This window comes from Erinaceus europaeus, chromosome 19 (assembly GCF_950295315.1).
Source record: "Erinaceus europaeus chromosome 19, mEriEur2.1, whole genome shotgun sequence".
NCBI lineage: Eukaryota > Metazoa > Chordata > Mammalia > Eulipotyphla > Erinaceidae > Erinaceus > Erinaceus europaeus.
Genome location: NC_080180.1, coordinates 31178274 through 31197183, shown reverse-complemented (window position 1 = coordinate 31197183; position 18910 = coordinate 31178274). Strand labels below are relative to the sequence as shown.

The following is an 18910-nucleotide window of genomic DNA, read 5'->3' as shown; positions in this document are numbered from 1 at the left end:
AAGAATTCATGAGAAAGTAGACTATTATGAAAAACATTCCTCTTGACCCTTAAAGCCATCAGATTTTGGTTATTAACTTAGAAGTTCTACTATAATCCAGTTTTCCATAGGAAGGAAAAATTTTAGTCACTAAGAGATATATTTCAACAGTGTACCCTGTAGAAAGTGAGTATAGGGGGAAGGGGAGAATAAGATCTTCTTGCCCTAGGAAAGTTATCGGTCTGAAACAAAAGCTTCTAAAAACAAGAAAAAAGACTAGCTGGTTCAAGTCAGAAATCCATGGTGGAGGTTTCCAAGGCCCTTTTATTATGGGAAAATCCCTTTTATAGCACAACACTTCACACATGTATCAACGACAATCAAGATTAGTTCCTAAAAACTAAGAGAAGGGAAAAAACAAAACAGATGTACTTTTCATATATATTGAACATAAATTAAAGGAATTTATAAAATCGTTGCCTTTCTTACAGAATAAATGCAGTATATTTTGAATGCACCTCCAGGTTTACAGTGTTTTTGTTTTCCAATAATAAATAAATAAATCCATCTGTGCCATGGCAGGACTGAGCCATTACTGGCCTTTCTTCCCATGTTCACTCTTATATGCTGAGCTGGAGTGTACAGAGGTGACTGATTTCATTGACCCATCAGCAAATTGGTTATCTTTTCGGGGTGGCATTCGTTCATTGATTCGGTCCAGACCTCGGGCTTCTTCAAAACTCCGGATCCTGTGTTGACGTGAAAACCCTCTGATGGCTACAGAAAAACAGGCAAAGGAGCAATTAGAGAGTAAAATAGTGGGATTTAAGTTCCTCCTAAAGGAAAAACATAGATGGGTGGCTATGGAGCACATGTCTGGTGACAGTAATATACAATATTTGATCTGGACTGGTCTTCTCTGAAGTTACTGCTTTTTTTTTTTTTTTTTTTTTTAAGGCCCAAAGGGCTGCTAAAGCTGTGAAAGTGTCACAGAAGCTCAATAACTAATCAGAGCAGAAGAATATCTGACAAAAGTTTACAAGTTCTTAGTACCAATACATTTGAGAGTTGTTGTTTTTTTTTAATGGACCAGAAAAGTGCTCAATTTAAGAGAAAAAAAGACAACACTAGGATAACAAGGGAAGTTAAACAAGCATCTCTTTAGCACAAACACCACACTGACTACCAAAAATACAAAACAAAAGGACATATTTTAAAAAATGGACAAACAGAAGCTGAGTTTAATTTAAAATCCATCAGGGGGCAGATGGTAGCACACCTGGTTAAGTGTACAAATTACCATGAGGTGGTAAAGCAAGTACTGCAGGTGTCCCTCTGTCTCTCTCCCTATCTCCCCCTCCCTCAATTTTTCTCTGTCCTATCAAATAAAGGAAAAAGAAAAAAAAATCGGTTGCTGGGAGCAGAGGATTCATTATGTAGGCACTGAACCCAGTGATAACTGTGGTAGTAATAATAATAATAATAACAAAATAGAATCCATTAAAAGGGGCTGGGTGGTGGCACACCTGATTGAGCACAAACATTATAGTGCACAAGGACTGTGCCCCTGGCTCCCACCTGCAGGAGGGATGCTTCAGGAGTAGTATGACAGTGCTACAGGTGTCTCTCTCCCCTTCCCTCTCAACTTTTGTTTCTACACAAAATAATTAAAATATATTTTTTTAAGTAATGAAAACACTGATTATTCTTTTCTTTAATTGAACTTTTGAATTGCCAAGAAAAGATATTTCTATTTTGAACGACCTTATCAAACAAATTAGTTTTATAATACACATTCATCAAATCCTGTGACTTCCCTCCTGATTCAAAGATAATGCTACTTAAAATTTGTTGTCAAAGAAACAAAGATAATTTGGCTTGACTGCCTTAGAGCAATCTCAAAAATAAACTAAATTCCTGTTTGCTTTTGATCTTGACATTCTTTAGGTTCATTAGATGAAGAGATTGACCTCTAAATCTGAAGGGGTAAAAGACAAGGCCCTTGCCCAATAACTTCAGTCATTATGCTAAAACTGACAGAAAGGACTTGAACTGTGGAGAGGGTTGTTTAAATTAATACAAATATAGGACAAAAGGGGGAAACACTTGCTTTGTGAACATGCCTAAAACTGTTCACTCCTTTTCTCACCATTCTAGGTTTGGTGACACAGTAATCAGCTTTCAAATGTTGACAAAGTTTTTAAAACTAATAGACAGACACATGATCACATCTATCATAGGAATATGGCCATACCTTCCCGGGCCTCTACCGCTTCTACTGTGGCTGAAAGTGGCAGGAGCAGTAGCATGCAAAAATGAAGACAGACAAAGAGTGAGTAAACCAACAGGATTGCTGCCAGCACAGACATCCCAAGAGCCCACTTTTTAGCCTATTCTCACACATAAAAAGTCAACTAGATAAGAGAAGTGAGAGAATTATTATGAAAAACTAAAGTGGGAAGAAACAGTCAGGGAGAATTTAATATTTTAGGAGGCAAAGGAACCTTTCAGCTAATGGCATCTATAGGTAAGACAATGGAATGAAATTGTAAGAAACCAAGAATTAGGGGTTAGGCAGTGGTGTACCTGGTTAAGTGCACACATTATAGTGTACAAGGACCCGGTTCAAGTCCCTGATCCCCATCTGCAGGGGGAAAGCCTCACAAGTGGTGAAACAGGACTGCAGGACACTCTCTCTTGCCCTCTCTACCTCCTCTTCCCCTTTCAATTTCTATCTAGTAATAAATAAACAAAAATTAACCAAGAATTATGTTGTTTTCCTCATTTTATTTATTTTTAATGTGGTGCAGGGGAATGAACTGAGGACTTCATGCATGAGTGATATACCTACAGCCTCCCTGGCCCTCCTATTTTGTCCCCAGGGTTTTCACTGAGGCTCTGAGCCTGCACAAATCCACTGCCCCTAGTGGACTTTTTTTTTTTTTTTTTTTAATGTTACCACCTAGTATTAGAAATATACAAGGCTGGGCGGAGGGTAGATAGCATAATGCTTATGCAAACAGACTGTCATGCCTGAGGCTCTAAAGTTCCAGGTTCAATCCCCCACACCACCATAAGCCAGAGCTGAACAGTGCTCTGGTTAAAAATAATAAATAAATAAATAAATAAATAAATAATAAAAAAGAAATATACAAGGCTGGTATTTCCAACCAATATGACTTCCATTCACTGAGCAAGACAGCAGGCCCATTAGTAAGGTCCTCTTCTCTTTCAGTGATGGAAAAGAAAGCAATTTTTTTTTAAATTATGTATTCCCTTTTGTTGTCCTTGTTGTTTTATTGTTGTCATCGTTGTTGGACAGGACAGAGAAATGGAGAGAGGAGGGGAAGACAGAGAGGGGGAGAGAAAGACACCTGCAGACCTGCTTCATCGCCTGTGAAGTGACTCCCCTGCAGGTGGGGAGCCGGGGGCTAGAACCGGGATCCTTACACAGGTCCCTGTGCTTTGCGCTACCTGCTTAACCCACTGCGCTACTGCCCAACTCCCAATTATTATCATTTTTAAAGAAAGCAAGAATAATGAACAGTATTAGCTTGTTCCTGAGGTTTTATTTATTGAGAAGAGAAATTGGAAGAACTGAAAATTAACTACCTAGTGTGGAATAAGAAAAATGGAAATCTGGAATCAACTTAGCAAGAGCTTACATTTGTCAGCCACACATAGGCATGTGTTAAAGTCACAGCTTCTCTAATCTCAAACCTAATAGACACAAGAAATCTATAGTATATAGTATTATCACTTTACGAGAACCTGGATCTTAACCCATAAAATTTCTATCCAATTTGATGAAAAGATCATCTGTAGGATGTTGATAATGTCTGGGAGAGTTATTAGTATACATGTTAACTCTATGAATTTGTGTGAAAAATACTTAATAGGAAATTTAAAGCCAAAACAAAACAATGGAATCAATGGATTATAAGTGTTTTTCCAACTGTACTTTCAAACAGTACCTCACAGATGCAGCTGTTAGGAAGTAGAAGAAAGTATTACCCACAATTGAATATAGTGTTAATTTAATTAAGTAATGTTTTAAAACTATGTAGTAAAATGTGTACTAACATTACATTATTGGGGGCCCTCTGAGAATTGCTTTATGCATTGTGTATTAAGGTGTTACCATGAACTGAGGAACACTTTACAATGAATTGCCACACAAAACTAGAGACACTTTTTCTTTACTAAAATATAATACTGATTTAAAATACATAATTAAATACTTTTAATAGATTTAGAATAATTCAGTCATTACCATAATTTATAGACTATTTCATCATTTTCAAAAGAAATTTCCTTCACTCATTCCTTCTCCTTGAGTCAAACTCTATCTTCTATTTTTTTTTTTTTGCCTCCAGGGTTATTGCTGGGGCTCAGTGGCTGCACCAAGAATCCACTGCTCCTGGAGGCCATCCTTCTCCCCCTTTTATTGCCCCTGTTGTTGTAGCCTTGTTGTGGTCATTATTGTTGTCGTTGATGTCATTCGTTGTTGGATAGGACAGAGAGAAATGGAGAGAGGAGGGGAAGACAGAGGGGGAGAGAAAGATAGACACCTGTAGACCTGCTTCACTGCCTGTGAAGTGACTCCCCTGCAGGTGGGGAGCCGGGGCTTGAACTGGCTAGTCCCTGCGCTTTGCGCCATGTGCGCCCAACCCATTGCGCTACCGCCTGACCCCCGTATCTTCTATTTTTATAAAATCTGCTTGTCCTAGATATTTCAAATAATAGAAGTATACAGTACAGCATGTGATTTTAGTAAATGATTTCTTTCATTTAGCATGTTTTCAAGATTTATACTTGTCTTAACATGTATCATGTACTTCATTACTTTCTGTGACTGAGTAATAAGTCCTTTATATAAACATATCACATTTTGTCCATTCATCAATTAATGGACAGCTGAGTTATTTCCACACTGTGGTTACGGTGAAGAATGTACATGGACACTGATGTATAAGGTTTTGTATGGGTAAAAGTTTTCATTTCTCTGGGTCACATATGAGGAGTGGAACTGCTGGGTTATATAAGAGAGGTTTCTGAAGTGATTCATCATCTTCCATCCTCATCAGCAGTGCATGAAGATTCCTGTTGACCCATATTCTTAACAACATTCCTTATTATGTAGCATTTTGATTACATCATCCTACAGGGTATATGGTGGCATCCTGTAGTTCTGATCTGTATTTTTTAGGTGTATTTTTATATACTTTTTGGTCTCTTATATGTCTTCTTTGGAAAAAATATCCATTGAAATTTTTTTACACATTTTCTAATTGTCTTTTGGTTATTCAGTTATGAGAGTTCTTTGTATTTTCTAGATATCACTCCTATGTCTGATATATGACTTGTAAGTATTTTCATCCATTCTGTTGGCTGTCTTTTCACTTAATGGTTTCAAAAGTGGTACAAAGTTTTAAATTTTAATGTAATCCAATTTATGCCTAATAGTCTTTTACCTTTGTCTTTGTGAATCTTGTTCCATTCAGTTTTACTAGTTATCTTCTTTTTTAAAATATTTATTTATTCCCTTTTGTTGCCCTTGTTGTTTTATTGTTGTAGTTATTATTGTTGTTGATATTGATGTTGCTGTTGTTGGATAGGACAGAGAGATATGGAGAGAGGAGGGCAAGACAGAGAGGGAGAGAGAAAGATAAGACACCTGCAGACCTGCTTTACTGCCTATGAAGCAACTCCCTTGCAGGTGGGAAGCCGAGGTCTCCAACTGGGATCTTTAAGCCGGTCCTTGCGCTTTGCTACCTCCCGACTCCCACTAGTTATCTTCTTTAGTAGGAAGCTTAGAGTCAAATTATGGCTGACTACTGACTTTATTTTTGTTTTTCTTTGATCTCCAATATTCAGGCAGTTTTATTTTACTTTCACTCAGCTATATGTATACTGAAACTTACGCAAATCTTTCTGGAAACAAGGTGAAGCATAAATAAATGCAAGGTAACATGGAATATTGTTGGCTGAAAGTTCTCTCAGTATAGTTATATGAATAATAAAAGGCCTTTTTTTATGTCGTGTTTCAGTTTGTCGGTGAATTTGAGGAACTGAGACTCAGTTATATAAATTCGAATATAAATTTGGTTCCTATCAATCAACACAAGAGCTAAGAAGCTCTAAGGAGATAATTTCAACTCAAATTTTTTTCTTACACATTCCAAAACTGTTGTCAATTCTGGGAATACCAATAAATAATCCTATATTGATTAAAACATTCATTTCCTAACTAGGCACGAAGCAAAACTGGATATATCTGGAACTAAGAACAAAAGGCATTACAATATATTCAATATATAAAAAAGCTAAATCCCCATATAACAATTATAAAATTCTCTTTTTTTGCTTATCCCAGATTTGCATATTTGTTCTTTCATGGTCTAAAAAACACTGAGTTAGATCAAATCAGCAACTTTGTGGATAAGTAAACTCTCAAAAAAATTCAAACAAGGGAACACATAATAAGACCTTCCCTTTTTTCTTTGCCCATGTTACTCCTTATCAACTCTAAGTTGCCTTGTCAGAGCTGCTCTCAAAATAGAACAGTATTTTGCTTACAAGAAACTTCATTTAGGGGAGAAAAACAATCTCAAATAGTTTACTAACCCTTTTTATGAAACTACAGAAATTCAGAAAAATTGTATACATCCAAGAAAAAAATGTTAATTCTTCCTTCTAAATAGCTAAGTGTTAAATTTCTAACATTCAACTTGGAAGAAGAGAAATTCAGTCTTAGGGGCCAGGTGATGATGGACCTGGTTGAGCGCACATGCTACAGTGCGCAAAGACCTGGGTTCGAACCCCCCACTCTTTCACCTGCAGGGGGAAAGCTCTGCAAGTGGTGAAGCAGTGTTACAGGTGTCTTTCTGTCTCTCTACCACTCACTCCCTTCCCTCTCAATTCTTTTTTTTTTTTTTTTTAAAGAATTTATCTATTCATGAGAAAGACAGGAGGAGAGAAAGAACCAGACATCACTCTGATACATGTGCTGCCGGGGATCAAACTCGGGATCTCATGGCTGAGAATTCAATGTTTTGTTTTTTTTTTCCTCCAGGGTTATTGCTGGGCTCGGTGCCTGCACCATGAATCCACCGCTCCTGGAGGCCTTTTTCCCCCCTTTTTGTTGCCCTAGTTGTTGCAGCCTCGTTGCAGCTATTATTGCCATTGTTGACGTTGCTTTGTTGTTGGATAGGACAGAGAGAAATGGAGAGAGGAGGGGAAGACAGAGAGAGAGGGGAGAGAAAGAGAGACACCTGCAGACCTGCTGCAGGTGGGGAGCCGGGGGCTCGAACCGGGATCCTTACGCTGGTCCCTGCGCTTTGCGCCACGTGCGCTTAACCCACTGCGCCACCGCCTGACTCCCTGAGAATTCAATGTTTTATCCACTGTGCCACCTCCTGAACCAACCCTCATAATTCCTGATAAAGATAGTACAAAAAAAAAAAAAAAGAAAAAAAAGAAAGAAAAAGAGGAATTCAATCCCATGAGAAAGAAAAAGGAAAAGTGTACCTGTTCCTATTAATCAACAACAGTGGCATTTCAACAAAAAGCAAAGAATTCTTTTGTGGAGGAGAAAGCATAATGGTTATGCAAAAAGCTTCTATGCCTGAGGCTCTGAGGTTTTAGCACAAGTCAGAGCTAAGCAGTGTTCTGGTCTTTCCCTGTATCCTCTATCTGTCTCCCATTAAAATAACAAATACATGTTTTTAAAAAAACAATGGAATCCTATAAGTGGCAAGATAAAAGGGAAAAGAAAATTTAAAAATTAACTAATTTAAAAAAAAAGGAAAGAAAAATTGAAGTAGGGGCCAGGCAGTAGCACACCAGGTACAGCACACACACCACCATGTAGGAGGCCCTCAGTCCCCACTGGTGGAATAGTGCTGCAGCTGTCTCTCTTGTCTCCTCTTTCTTCTCTGCCATCCTTCTCTATTTCTCTCTGTCTCTATCAAACAATAATAAAAATAAATAAAGGAAGAAAATGGCCACTGGAAAAGGTGGATTCGTAACTGAACCCTGGTAGCTAAAGGAAAAAATTAATTCAATTAGAAATAATTCAATAAAAAGGAGGAACAAAAAATCAGTGAAATTTGTTAACATTTCTACTGCATTTAACATGCTTAGAATTATTTACTAAATGATCTGATCTCAGATCTCTCCCTCTTGTTTGAATATATATATATATTTATTCTAACAAAAATAAATCTTTTTGTTTTAGGCCTTCAAAAACCCCTCTTCTGAAAAGTCAGTACCCAAGTAAGTTTTAAAACTGACATTATGGGGAGTCGGGCTGTAGCGCAGTGGGTTAAGTGCAGGTGGCGCAAAGCACAAGGACCGGCATAAGGATCCCGGTTCGAACCCTGGCTCCCCACCTGCAGGGGAGTCGCTTCACAGGCGGTGAAGCAGGTCTGCAGGTGTCTATCTTTCTCTCCTCCTCTCTGTCTTCCCCTCCTCTCTCCATTTCTCTCTGTCCTATCCAACAACGACAACAACAATAATAACTACAACAATAAAACAACAAGGGCAACAAAAGGGAATAAATAAATAAAATATTAAAAAAAATTAAAAAAGAAAACCTGACATTATGATTGAAGTGGTGACTGTGTTATTAAGACTGGCAGGCAAACTCCCTCACTTAGAAACTGACTCCCTGACTTAGAAACTCCAACCAAAGTAAAAAAAAAGGATATAAAACACATAGAAGTAGGACATATCATGTATTCAAATCTGACGTTTACAACCCAATGCATTCTTATATATGCACACACTTATGCATAGAGGTACAGAAAATTCCCATTACTTTGAAAGTACACTGTGCCCATTCTGGGTAAGGATTCTTCCACAAGAATCTGTTCTGACATTTATTTATTTATTTAATTTATTTATTTATGCCTCCAGGGTTATTGCTGGGGCTCAGTGCCTGCACCATGAATCCACTGCTCCTGGAGACCATTTTTCCCCCCTTTGTTGCCCTTGTTGTTGTAGCCTTGTTATGGTTATTATTGTTGTTGTTGATGTCGTTCGTTTGTCGTTGGATAGGACAGAGAGAAATGGAGAGAGAAGGGGAAGACAGAGAGGGGGAGAGAAAGATAGACACCTGCAGACCTGCTTCACCGCCTGTGAAGCGACTCCTCTGCAGGTAGGGAACCAGGGGCTCGAACTGGGATCCCTACGCTGGTCCTTGTGCTTTGCGCCACGTGCGCCCAACCCACTGTGCTACCACCTGACCCCCCTGACTTCTATTTATTATTGATTTCAATATCACATAAATCTGATAGCTGATGTTCTTGTGTCTCTGGGTTTTAACCATGTTATGACATGTATTCATGTTTTGTTGCTCATCACAGGTGTGGGGACTGAGCCTGGGACTTTGGAACCTCAAGTATGAAAGTCTCTTTACATAGCTATTATGCTGTGTCCCCCAACCCATGATGTTTTTTTTTCCAGTTGTTGAATAATATAATTTACTCATCTTAATTCTACTACTGGCGCATACACACACTGGTGTTGTTTTGCATTTGGAGTTATTCAAATACAGCTAAGATTAACATTTTTATGAGCATCCTTTGGTGGATACACAACACTAATATTTAGAAAATATATCAGGTGTGGTCCGGGAGGTGGCATAATGGATAAAGCATTGGACTCTCAAGCATGAGGTTCTGAGTTCAATCCCCAGCAGCACATGTAACAGAGTGATGTCTGGTACTTTCTCTCCTCCTATATTTCTCAATAAGTAAATAAATAAAATATTAAAAAAAAGAAAATATATCAGGTGTGGAATTTTGGGGCTACAGGGTAGGTATATATTTTGCTTTACTGATCAACAATTTTCTGAAATGTTTAAACCAACTTATGAGGCTAATAGCAATATATCTAGTTATAGCTCCTTATAAACTCAACACTTAGTGTTATCACACCGTTTAATCTGAGGTATATATTGAGGTATCTCACTGTGGTTTTAATATCTACTTCCCAGATGAAAATTTCTATCAAGAATTTTCTACATACACATATTGCTCATTTTGACACCTTTTGTGAAGTATCTGCTGAAATCTTTTGATCATAAAAAAGTTGGTTGGCCTATGGAAAGCAGTCTGGAGAATTCTCAGAAGACTAGAAGTGGACCTACCCTGTGACCCTGTAATTCCTCTCCTGGGCATATATCTAAAAAACCAAACATGCCCATCCAAAAAGACTTGTGTACACCTATGTTCACAGCAGCACAATTTGTAATTGTGCTGAAGCCAAAACCTGGAAGCCAAAACCTGGAAGCAACCCAGGTGTCCCAACAACAGATGAGTGGCTGAGTAAGTTGTGGTCTATATACATAATGGAATACTACTCAGCTATTAAAAATGGTGACTTCACCTTCATCACTCCATCTCAGATGGAGCTTGAAGGACTCATGTCAAGTGAGAGAAGTGAGAAACAAAAGGAAGAATATGGGATGATCTCACTCACAGGCAGAAGCTAAAAAACAAGATCAGAAGGGAAAACACTAAGCAGAACTTGGACTGGGTTTGGTGTATTGCACCAAAGTAAAAGACTCTGGGGTGGGGGAGAGGGTTCTGGTCCTGTAAGACGAAGGGAGGAGGACCTAGAGGGGGTTGAACTGTTACGTGGGAAACATGGAAATGTTATGCATGTGTAACTATTGTATTTTACTGTCAATTGTAAACCATTAATTCCCCAATAAAGAAATTTTTTAAAAAGTCGGTGGTTATATTATTAAGTCTTTATATATTCTGAATCTAAGTCCTTTATCAGATAAATGCATTATAAAAACTTGTTTTCCAGTTTATGACTTATCTCTTTTCTAATAATGAATTTTTATAATTAGAAATTCTTAATTTTATTTATTTGACCATAGTGCTGCTCAGTTCTCATTATAGGTAGAGCCATGGATTGAATCTTGGGCCTTTGCACTCAAGTCTTGTGCACTACAAAAGTATGTCTCCTCAGCCCAAAAGTATCAACTTTAATGAAAAAAAAAATTTCTCCTGTTCATGTTAGTGTTTCTGTGTTCCCCCCTAAGGACTCTTATCTACTCCAACATTTACTCGCCTTAATTTACTCTGAGATTTTTACAGTTTTACCTTTTACATTCAAAGTAGGGTTCATTTTTAATTATGTATATGTAAAGAAATGAGTCAAGATTTGTTTCCTCCCAACACCCTTTATTGAAAGATGCCCTGATTTTTTAAATTTTATGTTGACTGTGAGGTAATGGGAGCTCACCTTCCATGAAAGAAGTTATTTCATATACTCACCTGTCTCAATAGTCTGCTTTCCTCCTGAGAGGACACCCAAAGGGAGTGTACCTGTAGGAGTCAGGCCCTTAAGAGTCAGCACACTCTCACTCTCTTCCCTGCAAAGGAAGATCAAAGCCCTGGATTAATACCAGGGTATCTACCACTCAGCAAACAATTCAAAGATACTTTGGAAGGATGTAAAGAAATGATACATAGAGATTTAGGGTGGGTTCTCCTCCTTTCTCCCCTCCCCCCAACTCAAGAAATGGATGTTTTTGTAAACATTTTTATTTTAAATTATCAAACAGGTCTTGCTAGGTGCTGTTCTATTGTTTCCCATACATCATCCCATCTAATCCTCCATTAAGCATGTAAGGCAGATGCTGCTATTAGCACTGTTTACCTACAAGGAGAATGAAGCACAAGAAAGATCACATAGCTAAGAAGAGACAGATCCACGATGGAAATGCAGGCAATCTGGCTCTAGAATCATCCTACCTCTGAGCTACTGCGAAGTGAATATTTGCCAGAACTGTCTTTAATCACATTAACATGTATGTCTGATTAAAATCTATACTCAGCCTGAAATCCTGTAATTCTAATACCAAATTCCAATTGTAAGAAAACTATTTTGAAGTCAGCTTCTAATCTACTCACAAAACGTTTTCATCCCACATTGTAAAGACAGACTTATCCTTACCGAAGAACTGAAAAAACCCGTGCCATCTTCCCAATGGCTCTGATTTTATTCTTGATGACCTCCTTTCGAACTGAAGTGCCTCCTTAGAGAATACAAAGAATAAATGAGTTAAAGGAATGTGTTAACAGATCAGTTTTTTTAAATGCAGGATTGAACTTTTCTATGCTAAAGAGACTACTTTTTTAAAAGAGGAAATCAAAGTTGAAGGTTATTTAAACAAACAAAAATCCCAGGATTTTCTAACAAGCAAGAAAGAGAGAGAGGAAAAAAAAAAAAGCAACAGAGAAAAACATGAAAAAATGGAGAAGCCACAATAAAGACAGACTGGGAAGAACTATGTGAGGTAGAACTTGTGCAGCTCTGGAATGTCTAACACAAACAACAAAACACACATACATACATACATACACAAAATTGACAGCTGGTATAGCAAATAATCTCTTTTGAGAATTCTGTAGACCACCATAGGATGCAGGGTTTGGCCTGCCAAATGGCAAGTGATGATTCAAGCAGTTTTTTCTTCTAGTTCTATACAGAATTAGATTATTGTAGTGTCCTTCTAATGCTATTCTGTAATCTTCATGTACTCACAAACTTGTGAGTTACTTCCTACTATGGACAATAGTGCAGGATGAATTATGATGATAGGTCAGGTATTTTATAAAACACCGGAAAAGTTGGAGTAAGACTGATTAAACAGCCCACAATTGAAAAGCCAAGGTCCAGGAATGCACCAGGTGACCACATTGGAAAGTCAGAAAAAGCAATGTGGCTTCTCCTTCCTCACCCTCCAGCACTCAATACTCAGCAAGATTATGTGGCAAGTCTTAAGAAAATATAGTCATTAGAACAGAAAGGGAGGATGGAGAGGCTGTCTAGAGTTACTCATCTACTAACTAAAGAAGTCTAACTAATAGACTGGTAGGACAGACAGCAAGTGATTAAGATTTTAGAACATTTCAGTCAGATACCTTTCTGATAGCTTGGAATGTAGTAATCTTCAGGGAGAAGAAACACCAAGAAACAAGGAGATGAAGATAGAAACATGAGAAGAAAAATGTAAGTTTAAATGGAAGAGAAAAAAAATCAAAGTGAAATGCAATGAGTGGAGCAGGCTATTATCTTTATCATTTCAGAAGAGAGACCTCTGGTATATCAAGAGAGAAAATTGCACAACTGGGGAGTTGGGCGGTAGCGCAGCGGGTTAAGCACATGTGGCGCAAAGTGCAAGCCCCCAGCTCCCCATCTGCAGGGGAGTCGCTTCACAGGCGGTGAAGCAGGTCTGCAGGTGTCTACCTTTCTCTGCTCCTCTCTGTCTTCCCCGTCTCTCTCCATTTCTCTCTGTACTATCCAACAACAACAACATCAACAATAGTAATAACTACAACAACAATAAAAACAACCAGGGCAACAAAAAGGAAATAAATAAATATATATATATATATAAAAAGAAAATTGCACAACCGTCTTGTCAGTAGCTTCTCCATTTCTTAAAAGTTTCTAGCTTTACATTAATGAATAACTATCCAATGAGTTCTAGCCTCAAAGACCATGAAAATTAAAATCAGACAAGAAGACATTATTTGGGGAGCAAATAATGCTGAAGACAAAGAATAAAAACAAAGCACAAAATGGACAACTTACATATTTCTTAATGAGAACAATTTTTAATCTTTATTTTATGTATCATTGGACAGAGAGGCTGAGAGGGGAGTGGGGGACAGAGACACCTGCAGCATTGCTTCACCAATCATAAAGCATTACCCCTGCAGGTGGGGACCAGGGACTTGAACCTGGGTCCTTTCGCACCATATTGTATGCACTTAACCAGGTGTGCCACTGCCTGTCCCCTTGTTTTTTATTTAATGGATTCACTATCTTTCTTATATTTTAGGGGAGGTGATAGTTGTTCCTAAGTTTTGTGTTTTTTCCCCAAAATGGAAGTTACAATAAATTGATCAGAAGCCAATAAAAAAAGGAAAGAGAGAAAGGAGACTTAAAGGGGCCAGCTGGTGAAGCACCTGGTTGAGTACACACACTACAATGTGCAAGAACCTGGATTCAAGCCTCCGGTCCCCATTTGTGGAGTGGTGAAACAGTGCTGCATGTGTCTCTTGTCTCTCTCCAAAATAAATAATTTAATAATAATAAATGTAAATAAAACAGAATTTAAAAAGAAAAAAGGAGACTTGAACAAAGGAAATAATATAGTTTTCCACTGAAGAACATTTACATTGCTGTGAATTTTTGCCATTATAGATGATAAATAAATATTCCCATGTATATGATTTTAGATATATTCTTATAGTAAATCAAGAGTCCTTTCTTTTATTCCCTTTTAAAAAGTTTTTTATTAGGGATGTGATGATTGACAAGCCAGTAGTCATACAGGTGTAGTTTCTCATCTTTCCATGAGAGGTAGTTACATAGGTGATCTTTTTTTTTAATTTTATTTATTTATTCCCTTTTGTTGCCCTTGTTGTTTTATTGTTGTAGTTATTATTGTCGTCATTGTTGGATAGGACAGAGAGAAACGGAGAGAGGAGGGGAAGACAGAGAGGGGGAGAGAAAGATAGACACCTGCAGACCTGCTTCACCGCCTGTGAAGCGACTCCCCTGCAGGTGGGGAGCCGGGGTTCGAACCAGGATCCTTATGCTGGCCCTTGTGCTTTGCACCACCTGCGCTTAACCCGCTGCGCTACAGCCCGACTCCCCTTTCTTTTTTTTAAATATTTATTTATTTATTCCCACTGTTGTCTTATTGTTGTAGTTACTTTCGTTGTTATTGAGTTGTTAGATAGGACAGAGTTGTTAGATAGGTAGGGAGCCGGGGGCTCGAACCAGGATCCTCACGCCAGTTGCACTTTGTGCCACCTGTGCTTAACCCACTGCACTACTGCCTGACTCCCTAGGTGTTCTTTCTTAATAAAGAATTCCACAGTAATTTCCATTTCACTTAGATTTCAGTATAAATTCCACTAGATTTATTTATTTTGCATTTTATCTTCCCACAACTTCATTTTATTTTCAGCTATACTAATTCCTCAAGAATTGGAACCTTGTAGTGATCTGCAATTCCATATGTGAAGGTGCTCACAAACTAAGTTCAGTGAAATCTGAAGCATAATAATGTGGAGGATTCTCCTTTATCTTCCCAAAGTAAACTAGATTTTCTCCACTATGTAGATAGTTTACCCTAATAGTTGAGTGATCACAGAGTTGGGATGGATGAGAAGACAGTCAGGAATTTGTTCTCAGGTGCTACATCTTTGCAGAATCTTCTGTTTTCTCAGATGCTTTTGGGCCTCTTTATTTTTTTCTAGGCTTTTTTTTTTTTTCTTAATCCAACTTTCTGTCCATGTGGAAAGCATTAGCTCCATGGTGTTATTTATTTATTTATTTACCAGAGCGCTAATCAGCTAAGGCTTACGGTGGTGCAAGGGATTGGAACTGGGACTTCAAAGCCTCAGGCATAACCATTATACTATCTATGCCCACCCTGGACTTACCTTTAAAAACTCAAACCACCCACAAATATTGGAGAAAATACATTTAGCTACATATACAATAAAATGTTACTGCATAGATCTCTCATAGGCCCAAAAGAAGAAAAACAAACAAGCAAACATGCACATAATTCAGTAGAAAACTGAAAAAGATTGAAAACAAAAAGATGTGAATTGATAATTTACAAAAGGGAAATAAACAGTTACTACTCATGAAAAATGTTTATTAGTCATAATAAAAACATAAATGTAAAACAGTAGACGACATTGTGAGCTTCAAAGCATACACATGGCTAAACAACAAAGCCTTTCCAAAGGTTATCTATATCTGATATAAAACTATAAATACTGATACAGGTGTTTAATTTCTAGAAATTTATAGTGTGGAAATAATCATGAAAATTTTATTAAATTACCTTTCTTCTCCTGTCTTTCAATGTAAAAACGAATTCAATTTTTATGAGAGAGACCAGAGCAATGCTTAGCTCTGGCATATGATGGTGCTAGAGATTGAACCTGGGGTCTCTGGGGCCTGAGGATGCAAAGCTCCAGTGCTACTACTGTGTTTCTCCCCAGCTTTTTCCTAATTTGTATCACTCTCTGATTTTACTGTTTGGCTTTCCTCACTGGAATATAAACTCATTGGAAGCAGTAGCTGAATAGTAATTGGCAAACATCGAGTATGTATGTAATAAGTATGGTTGTTGATGAAACAGGTAATAAATTACCTATCAAAATTTCAGATCAGCAGGGGGCAGAGAGCATGTTTATGCAAAGAGACTCTCATGTCTGAGGCTCCAAAGTCCCAGGTTCAAGCCCTTGCAACACCATAAGCTAGAGCTGGGTAGTGCTTTGGTAAAGAAAAAAAAATCAAATCAGTGAGGTATCAGAATGAAAATGTTGGGGGAAAATGCAATCTCTAGTAGAAGGAGACTGGCTAAAACGAAGAATGCCACGTGAACAATCATGTAACCATTAAAAATAAATGAAAAAAAAAACCACCAGTAGATGTTCATGATACTATTATATGATCTCATTTTTCTTAAAGGGAAAATATATGCAAAGACAAAGCACAGCTAACACAGTACACATCAAAACCTTAACAGCAGGGCAGGGAGATGTGCAGTATCAGGGAGCTGTGATCTCCTCTCCTCCAAAGCCCCCAGGTTGAATCCATACACCAGAGTTGAGCACTGCTCTGGTCTCTTTCATAAAAGAAATTTTTTTTTTAAACTTAAGTTAACAGTGACCATCTATGAAATGGTAGAATTATAACATTTAAATTTTACATATTTTCAAATTTTATTTTTCTACAAAGAACACAATTTTTATTTAGTTACACAAAAAACTTATCCAAAAAAACCAAACACAAAGTTTCTTCATTTCTAGTTCAAACAAAAAAAGGGTAATTTTACCTTCAAGTTCATCATCAGATATCAATTCATCATCAGAACATATATTGAGAATGTTAACCAGCATTTCTGTGACTATAAGACAAAATAACCCAAAATGTATATAATTAGTAATGTGGATGTTTAAATTACATGCTGAAAAAAACAACAGACAACCATGCTAGTAAGAGTAGCTATGTAAAGTAGTATGAAAAGTAGATCTTCACTTGGAGTAGGGCACCAAAGTAAAAACCCTGGGTTGAGGGTGAGAGTAGATATTCAGCTTCCCGGGGGAGGGGGCAGTCTTTTGGTGGTGGGAATGGTGTTTATGTACACTCCTATCAATTTGTAGTCATATAAATCACTATTTAATTAGTATGAGAGGGGAAAAATTGATTGAATGTTTCAAACTTTTTAAAGCACAGACTGAGTCTTTTTAATACATAGGCTGAGTCTTTGATATGCTGACTCTCTTAAAAGCTTAGACCAGGGAGAAGAGAAGCAACTGGTGGCACAGCTATATACAAATAATGTCAAAGGACATAAATTATGGTGATGCTATGTATGATACAGCAAATCCTAACAAAGGGATATTTCAAAGTTAACCCAATCGCCAAATAATGTGATTACAGTAATAACTATCTATTGTCTTTTTAAACCCTAAGTCAGCAGGATCCTCCCGCTTCCTCTTTAGAGCCTATATTTCTCCCAGTCCTGGAACCTCCAGGGTGGGGCTCACTTTCCTGCATGGTTCTCTCAAGTCATACCAAATGATATTGCATCTGCCGATCCCAACCTAATCAACGCACTACCTCAGCATGCTTCACTTCAGACTGCATCCAGAGATGTCAGGCATGGAATGTCAACCTTTCACCCTCATTACTGGGGTGAGACCTTTCCTTTCATAGTATTCTCAAATTCCATTCCAGGAGGTTCACTTCCTAACAAAATCCCAAAACCTAGATATAGACCAGGTCCCTTAAGATAGAACATATGTTCACATGTATCCATAAACTAGGGCAAAATATATACCTAAAAGCAAAAACAGACAATAGTCTGTAGTGAGTCAGTATAAAGTTCATAAGGAAATAGTGTCTACCTAGACTTAGATACCCTCCTCACCTACTTCCTATTACAGTTCTCTCACTCACTCCAAAGCTAACCTTATCAAAGCAAGGACTGCAAAAGCTGAATAAGGGCAAGAGACTGACATACTTTAACGATGACTCTGTAGTCACTATCAGGCCACCCCATCAGCTGGGGCCCTAACTGGGGAGTCCTGAGATTCCCAAACAGACATGATGGGCCTAGACCTCGAATAAATCCCTCTCTCCATTGTGACCAGTCATTTCTATCAGGAACAACAAAATAGACCCCTTTGTGGGCCCCCATAGGACCTTGCCCTCAACTTGGATCAACAATGGTAAAAAATGTTCCATGATAATATACTCTATGCTACACCTGAGGAAGATAGGTCGATATTGGGGCATCTTGGAATATTCCTACTTATGACTACAGAATGTGAGCTCAGATCTAGAGGGATGCAGAGGTCACATAGACTCCTAAGCTAAATATGGGTCCCAGATCACATCAAATCGATGGGGTTTACAGTCAACAATATTTATACCCCTTTCCCATATTTGGGAGCTACTCTCTTCCCTGATCCAGCTTTCTGGTCCTTTTTCCAGCCATGACATCACCTCCCCAGACAATAATTAGTATCCACCTGCATATCAGATTTCAGGCTCAGGCAAAAACAACAACAACAACAACAACAACAACAACAACAACAACAACAACAAAAAACACCACAGGCCCTTTGGAATATAACTAAAATATGCCTACTAGCTATCTACAAAATGGAGGACCCCCCAACTCTTCATCTGCACTATTCCAACCTTTAGGCCCATGATTGGTCAACAATTTGTTTGGCTTTGTATGTTAACTCTCTTTTTCAACCATCAGGTTCCAGATGCTAACAGGATGCCGACCAGACTTCCCTTGACAGACACCACCACCAGTGTGTCCTGGAGCTCTGCTTCCCCAGAGCCCTTCCTC

The 18910-nt window shown here is 38.0% G+C and overlaps 1 protein-coding gene across 2 annotated transcripts in view; it reads right to left on the bottom strand.

The window, feature by feature from the left end:
- Positions 1 to 276: 276 nt before the first annotated feature.
- PPP3CC (protein phosphatase 3 catalytic subunit gamma) overlaps positions 277 to 18910 on the bottom strand; it is a 98861-nt gene continuing 80227 nt past the window's right edge. Inside the window, exons 10-14 of one of the 2 annotated variants that reach the window (XM_060178815.1) lie at positions 16877 to 16948; positions 11956 to 12037; positions 11274 to 11371; positions 2234 to 2263; positions 277 to 756 (exon numbers count right to left, since the gene is read on the bottom strand). In XM_060178815.1, coding sequence (XP_060034798.1) covers positions 572 to 756; positions 2234 to 2263; positions 11274 to 11371; positions 11956 to 12037; positions 16877 to 16948 — 467 coding nt within the window. In that variant the 3' untranslated portion in view covers positions 277 to 571. The remainder of the gene's footprint in view (positions 757 to 2233; positions 2264 to 11273; positions 11372 to 11955; positions 12038 to 16876; positions 16949 to 18910) is intronic. The other variant, XM_060178816.1, reaches the window with a different exon arrangement.